This window comes from Bombina bombina, chromosome 5 (genome assembly GCF_027579735.1).
Source record: "Bombina bombina isolate aBomBom1 chromosome 5, aBomBom1.pri, whole genome shotgun sequence".
NCBI lineage: Eukaryota > Metazoa > Chordata > Amphibia > Anura > Bombinatoridae > Bombina > Bombina bombina.
The window spans coordinates 71,690,046-71,697,560 of NC_069503.1; the positions used below are offsets into that span (position 1 = coordinate 71,690,046).

The 7,515-nt window shown below is 35.6% G+C and overlaps 1 protein-coding gene across 1 annotated transcript; it reads right to left on the reverse strand.

Moving 5' to 3' along the window:
- Positions 1 to 6,599: 6,599 nt before the first annotated feature.
- LOC128659892 (oocyte zinc finger protein XlCOF6-like) lies at positions 6,600 to 7,014 on the reverse strand. The gene has a single exon (XM_053713479.1). It carries the CDS (start codon positions 7,012 to 7,014, stop codon positions 6,604 to 6,606), a length of 411 nt encoding a protein of 136 aa, XP_053569454.1. The 3' UTR covers positions 6,600 to 6,603.
- Between the last annotated feature and the right edge of the window lie 501 nt (positions 7,015 to 7,515).

Here is a 7,515-nt window from a genome sequence, read left to right on the forward strand (position 1 = left end):
CCCATGATAATGACACTCAACAAGGTACCAATTTTTCAAAACACAGACCTACACACCGTTCTAATTTCAGACAATTTAGACGACAAGAACACACCCATTCACATCCGCGAAATAGGTTTCACCAACAACCATATTATCATCAGCAACATTACCAAACCAGACAAGAACCATGGAACAGGCAATCCTATTACAATAGATACGAACATAACAGACATGACTCTTGGAACAAACAATCCAGACCTGACAATTTCAACCAATATGACCAATATTACAGACGAGACAATTTCAATCAGTTTGACCAACACCACAGAAGAGATAGTTATAATAGAAATTATGAAACCCCGAGATTCTATGGATACAATCAGAGGGAACGAGATTTGAATAACCCTAGAGGCCGAGAACAGAGATCATATGGACCTGATTTTAGAATGAACAGCCCACTTAGGAATAAAACTGGGGATCAAGAACACCAAAAAAATTATTTTAATAATTTCCAACACAACAACAGGTTCTCTCCACTAGCTTCCACATCTGATGACAATGTTTTCCCAGAGAGACATGTCAGAAATAATTCTAATCTGGCTGTTACATCTCCTTTTTTAGGGAATGCTCCAAAATCAGGCAAAAATCCCCCAGACGAACAAAACTACAACAAAAAAAAGACCATTTCACACAGACCAAGAGGGTCAAGAGGCCGAGGCCTTACCACCCAGAAAAAAGAATCACAAAAACTAGATAAGGGCATATTCAATCTGTCATCCCACAACCTTACTATTAATGAGAAGAGAGTTTTGAAACAGGGTCTTTCCTTCTGTCCACCAAATCCACATAACAATTTTAATTTATTTGTTGATCTTAATCGTTTCACTAGAAAACTAGCTCTTCAAAAATATTTTGCGCAAAAGTATATAAAAAAACACAATCCAGAGGAAAAAAATACAGTATGTATTCTTACAGATACTATGGATTATGGAAATAGAACTCCCACCATATACAGTACTGTTGATAATTTCACAACACACCTGTATGAGGGTATAATACATACTAATGTTAAGACAAAATCTTCTTTCTCCCCTCCAGGGCATAATCATTACATAGAGGTCTTCCAGAACTTAGTTCTGGAAGACTTTGAAAAAATCAAAAAGAAAACTCCAAGAAGAGTTTTTTACAAAAGACAGAGTCACAAATTAGCTATACAGTCCCTTGCTAACAATTCCAATATTATCATTTGTGATGCCGACAAGGGGGGAGGGATCATTATCCAGGACCTTACAGAATATCTAAAAGAGGCAGACAGGATTTTAAAAGACATTGAATATTATAAAGTTCTATCATATAATCCTACCGCACACTCTATCAATCTCAAATTAATAAAGGAGTGGCAAACAACATTCTAAACAAAGATGAATCTAGTTTTCTGAAAGTTAGCAACCCAAGTGTAGCCCACTATTACCACTTACCTAAAATTCACAAAAGTCTAACCAATCCACCAGGTCACCCCATCATTGCTGGCATTGATAATCTCACCTACAATCTGTCTTATTATGTTGATATTATTTTGCAGAAATATGTTTTTGGTTTGCCCTCATATATTAAAGATGGTACAGACCTATTAAATAAAATTAAGAACATTAAAAATACAGGTGACCTCATATGGATCACATGTGACGTCAGTGCATTATATTCAAACATAGCACACCAATTGGGTCTCCAAGCAATATCTGTTTTTTTAAATCGTGATCTATATATGCCAAAAACACAGAGAGATTTTATTTTGGAGTGTATTGAGTTTATTCTTAAACACAATTATTTTATTTATCAAGACGCTTATTATTTGCAGATTAAGGGGACGGCCATGGGCACCAGATTCGCCCCTAGCTTTGCCAATCTTTTTATGGGCATTTTCGAGGAACTTTATATTTACAACTCCTCAGCAGGGGCGAGTCCGGTGCACTATGGCCGTTATATAGATGATCTGATTTTCATCTGGAAGGGCGACCAAACATCAACACATACATTTACAGAATCTATGAACAATAACAACATGGGTCTAACTTTCACAGCCAATATCAACTCAGAAATGATAGATTTCTTAGATTTGACTTTAAGTTGGGACACAGACGGCAATCTCAGTTCTAAAACATTTTTTAAAAACGTCGACAGCAACAGTTATTTAGATTATACAAGTAACCATCATAAAAAATGGCTATCTAATATACCGTATAGTCAGTTTGAAAGAATTAAACGTAACTGTTCAGATTCCAACTCTTTTGAGGAACAAAGCTATATAATATATGAAAGATTTACTGAAAAAGGTTACCCTCCTGACCTCTTAGATAACTGTTTAAATAAAGTTAGAGATTTAGACAGGGAGAAACTGTTAAGTAAAGATAAACCAACCATAAACAAAGATGAAAATTATTCTTCAGAACCATTGTTTATAACACAATACAATTCTAATTATATACAAATACAGAAGGCCATTAACAAACATTGGCACATCATTAGGAGAGACCCTGTTTTAAAGACCCTTTTGGGTGAACATCCAAAAATTGTATATACTAGAGCACCAACACTTAGAAGTAAACTGGCACCAAGCAAAAAGGTCAAACATATTCTAACTCTCAACCTACGACCAAGCATATTCTATGTAACTCTCAACCTACGACTAAGCAGCAAAAAACCTTTCCCTTTTCTTCTTTTTTTGAAAGGATAGGGGTATATAAATGTGGTCAAAAGAAGTGCAATACATGCAAAGTCATAACCTCTGGGAAAAAGACATTTCAATCCTATGTCAGTGGTGAAGTTTTTGACATCAATAGATTTATGAATTGCAACTCTACCTATATAGTATACGTTTTGGAGTGTTGCTGTGGGATCCAGTACGTAGGACGTACCTCCAGGAAGGCCAAAGTACGCTGGGGAGAGCACTGGCGTAATTGCAAGAATTGTCTTAAAAAAAAGATCAAACATAGCATCCCTGAACATTGCCTAACTAAACATAAAGGAAATCCTGACATCTTTAAATTTTACCCTATTGATTACATTCCACCTTCCACAGATTATAATAGAATTATTCAGTTAAGGATCCGTGAAACTTTTTGGATTCATAAATTGAAAACCTTACATCCATTGGGCCTCAATTCAAATCTGGGATTTAGCTGCTTTTAGTTAGAAATTCTCTTCCATCTTTCTCCCCCCCTCTCTCTTTCATTACATTACTCGTGTTCATACTTCCCATCACCCAGGTTAATATCTATTAGAATGAATCTTACATCTAGTCGCCTGCCCATTCACCAATTGCATCCTATCAATTGAGTCAGAGTCAGATCCAGACAACATACTTACTTCCTCTTATAATAGCATTGTACCCCAAAATATTTTACATAGCATCTAGATTTTTGATGCACCTAAGTATCCAATACGGTGCTGATTAGATAATACATGCCTGTTCCCCCTGATGCATTATAAAGAGATTTTTTGGACAGATTTCCCCCCTCTATACCGATTTTATTATACAGGACAGACTAAAATAGCCTCTTCATGAGGTATATGTATTTATTGACAACATACATTCAAATAGTAAGTACACATGGACATAATTTGGTTTTCTAACACAAGATGAGACCACACATACCTTGTTCTATTTTCTCATTTTATTTTATTATTTTTTATTCGATAAAATATATATACATAAGAAGATCTTCACTATATTTTTTCTAGTTTTTTAGCTTCTAGACTCATTTTTATTATTATTTATATTCCAATTGCCTAGAACAAATCTCATAAAATTTTGTGTATCCTCTAGGGCGTTTTTAAAAATCCATTCCTCAGGATAAATATATTGTAATCTAAGGTCAAATATTATTCTCTACGGCGTTTTTTAAAAAACCATTTCTTAGGACAAATACATTGTAACTTAGGGTCAAAACATGATTTGTAACAACTATGCAGATATTAGATACAATTTGTATTTTATGTATTGTATTCTATATACTGTTGGCATTGACTTTGTACTCTGTTTATTTGCATAAACTTTTGTTTCGATCATCTAGCTTGTGATTGGTCTGACATTGACCAATCTATTCTCTTGGCAGGCTTTTTAAATGTGCTTCTATACTATTTGTATCATACACCTTTTCTGATGAAACGGCCAGGAGCTTGTGGCCGAGAAACGCGTTATAGCTCACCTAAAATAAAGTGTTTTATATACCAAGCCTTGTATCATTTGGCTTTTTTACCCTTGTCTGCCAAGTTTTCTACTACCAGTAGACTTTTCCACCGAGTGTAGCTTTGTCGAGGACGGCATACTAGCTACCAGCTACTAGCGTGGATTATACACGGAGAACAGCTGCACGCTGTTACTTCCCACAGCACAGCTATAGAAGATTCAGACTCGATCTGTGGAGGAGAGCCCACAGCTGTTCGTTCAGGAATTCGGACGTTTACCTGGCACAGCGTACTGACTGCTGCTAAAACGTCAGTCTGCCTATTCGCACCACTTTCAATAAGGGTGCCAGTATCCTTGTGAGTATATTTTCACTTGTCTTCACTTCCACTGTGATTTCTACCCACGAAACCTACTTGCACAATGAGGCGCTGTCTTTTCTTGCATCACTTTTAGATACTGGGTCCTGATCAGACATCTACAAGACTAGCTGCCGACTGCACTACGAACGTTTTTGTTTTGAACACTTCGACTGGGATGATAAAGATCTTCACAACTTATTTTTGAATATTGACAATTCCAGCCACCTATTTCCAGCACTACTTCTGGGACTTATATCACGATAAGCCTTTTTTTCTATACATTTTTTTATTTATTGGTTATATTGCATATTTTGTATCACTTCAGTTGTTTCGGCTGTTAGGCAATCACATTGCATATTTTGTATCACTCAAGTTGTTTTAGTTGTTAGGCAATTATTATTGATCCAACAACCTTATTCACAACGACACACACAAAGGTTCACAGATACACATCTTACAATTGTAATATAATTTTATATTGTATTCAGACTTTAAAGCACCTTCTATACACATTTTCAAACATACACTTCTTTACACCTAGAAGGACATTTTTATGGTTAATTTGAATTTTTGCAACTACACTTTTTAATATCTTAGGAGGATTAACCAATTACTCTGAGTTTACCACCTATGGGTCTTTGGCGCATGCTATTACCATTTTTCATATTTGGTATTATATCTTACTGCTAGATAATGCATATGATCCTTGCTAAATGTCTCCTTATGATGGGTGTCAGTCCTTAGTGATTTACATTCAGGAGGAGGTCATGAAAATAAGACTTTGAACAAATTATATTATGCGGTGTGCCACCCGTGGGAGCTTCCTTCTTCCCTCTCCCTCTCAGAGCATGTCAGTAGTTACAATAATAACACAGAAAACGGCTCTGTTTAGAGCATAAAACTTTAAGGGCAGAGTTTAAGAAGAAAAAAAAACTGTGTGTGTGTGGGGGGGGAGTTAAAAACATAAGCAACGTAGTTATAAGCATTTTATTTCAATTTCTGCATAAAATGTTTTATATACATTAACTGGAAAAGTAAATATATTTATACCCTTACTGAGAAATAACTGTTTTCAGACACTGCAGCTCACACGCTGCAGGCAGAGATGTGATTCCTTCCTCTAAGTACTGTGTATGTATAAACAATATGGTTTGTGTATCACATGACTGCATCATGACCATGTGACTACTGTGCCCCTGTAATGCACGCTACAATATGGCAGCTTACATAGGAAATCAAGCACTGCCTCAACACTGTATTTCAAAACAATCTCCATAAAAAGTTTGGGCTAAGAGGAATAGATAAAATAGACAGCAGTGATTACTTCATTTTTTTTTTAATAAGAAAAAGTAGGTTTTGGGGATTATTAGAAGTCAGGTGTTAAGGGTCCCTTTAAGCCGTATTTTTACAGCGCTGCAGTGTATTTTCTCTCTGTTATTCACATGTGCACATTAAAAATATCTCCCATATGTCAATCATTTGAGTCTGATGCTCATGTTTATATAATTCTCTAACACTCTATTCATATAAAGACTCTTTATTCTGTAAATATAATTATTTTCTCCCCTATGTAAATCAAATGTACAACTCCTAACACTGGCAAATTAATAAACAACACTGTGGGTGCTTTGGTGGTGAATGGTTGTGTAAACTGGTCAGTATGAGGACAGAGCTGTATATTCCTTTGTGGTGTTTGTATTATATCACATTTATATGAGAGACATTGAGGTGCAAATATACAGAGGAACAAAGATATAGAGATTTTGTAACTGGGATTTAGAAAGTATTATTTACAATAACATCCTTTTTGATGCTTCCATTTAGAGAGTTTGTCCGGTTCAGGGTAATTGTAAAAAGGTTTGTACACTGTGTATATAAAGTTTATTTGTGTGTAAATATTCTGTGTTTTGTGATACCCAATTTCAATAAAAAAAACTTTTTTTTCCACTTTCTAAACATGTGAAAGGTTTCTTCCCTTGTGAATCCTTTCATGAGTTTTCAGACTACTCTGTTGTGTAAAACTTTTCCCACACTCTGTACATGTGTAAGGCTTTTCTCCTGGTGTGAATCCTTTCATGTTTTTTTCAGTTTACTCTTTTCTGCAAAACTTTTTCCACACTCTGTACATGTGAAAGGTTTCTCTCCTGTGTGAATCCTTTCATGAGTTTTCAGATGACTCTTATGTGTAAAACCTTTTCCACACTCTGTACATCTGAAAGGTTTTTCTCCTGTGTGAATCCATTCATGACTTCTCAGAATACTCTTTTCTGTAAAACTTTTTCCATGAATCCTTTCATGAGTTTTCAGACTACTCTGTTGTGTAAAACTTTTTCCACACTCTGTACATGCGTAAGGCTTTTCTCCTGTATGAATCCTTTCATGTTTTTTCAGCTTACTCTTTTCTGCAAAACTTTTTCCACACTCTGTACATCTGAAAGGCTTTTCTCCTGTGTGAATCCTTTCATGAGTTTTCAGATGACTCATATGTGTAAATCCTTTTCCACACTCTGTACATGTGAAAGGTTTCTCTCCTGTGTGAATCCATTCATGAGTTTTCAGATGGACTCATATGTGTAAAACCTTTTCCACACTCTCTGTACATCTGAAAGTTTTTCTCCTGTGTGAATCCATTCATGACTTCTCAGAATACTCTTTTCTGTAAAACTTTTTCCACACTCTGTACATGTGAAAGGCCTTACCCCTGTGTGACTTCTTTCATGAGTATTCAGTTTACTCTTTTTTGTAAAACTTTTTCCACACTCTGTACATGTGAAAGGCTTTTCTCCTGTGTGAGTCTTTTCATGAATTTTCAGACAATCCATTCGTCTAAAACTTTTTCCACACTCTGTACATGTGAAAGGCTTTTCCCCTGTATGAATCCTTTCATGAGTTTTCCAGACTACTCTTTTCTGTAAAAACGTTTTCCACACTCTGCACATGTGAAAGGCTTTTCCCCTGTGTGACTCCTTTCATGAGTTTTCAGAC

What these genes read in the sequence shown, in the direction of transcription:
- LOC128659892 (XM_053713479.1), bottom strand. Translation starts at nt 7,014, where the DNA reads ATGAGTCATCTGAAAACTCATGAAAGGATTCACACAGGAGAAAAGCCT.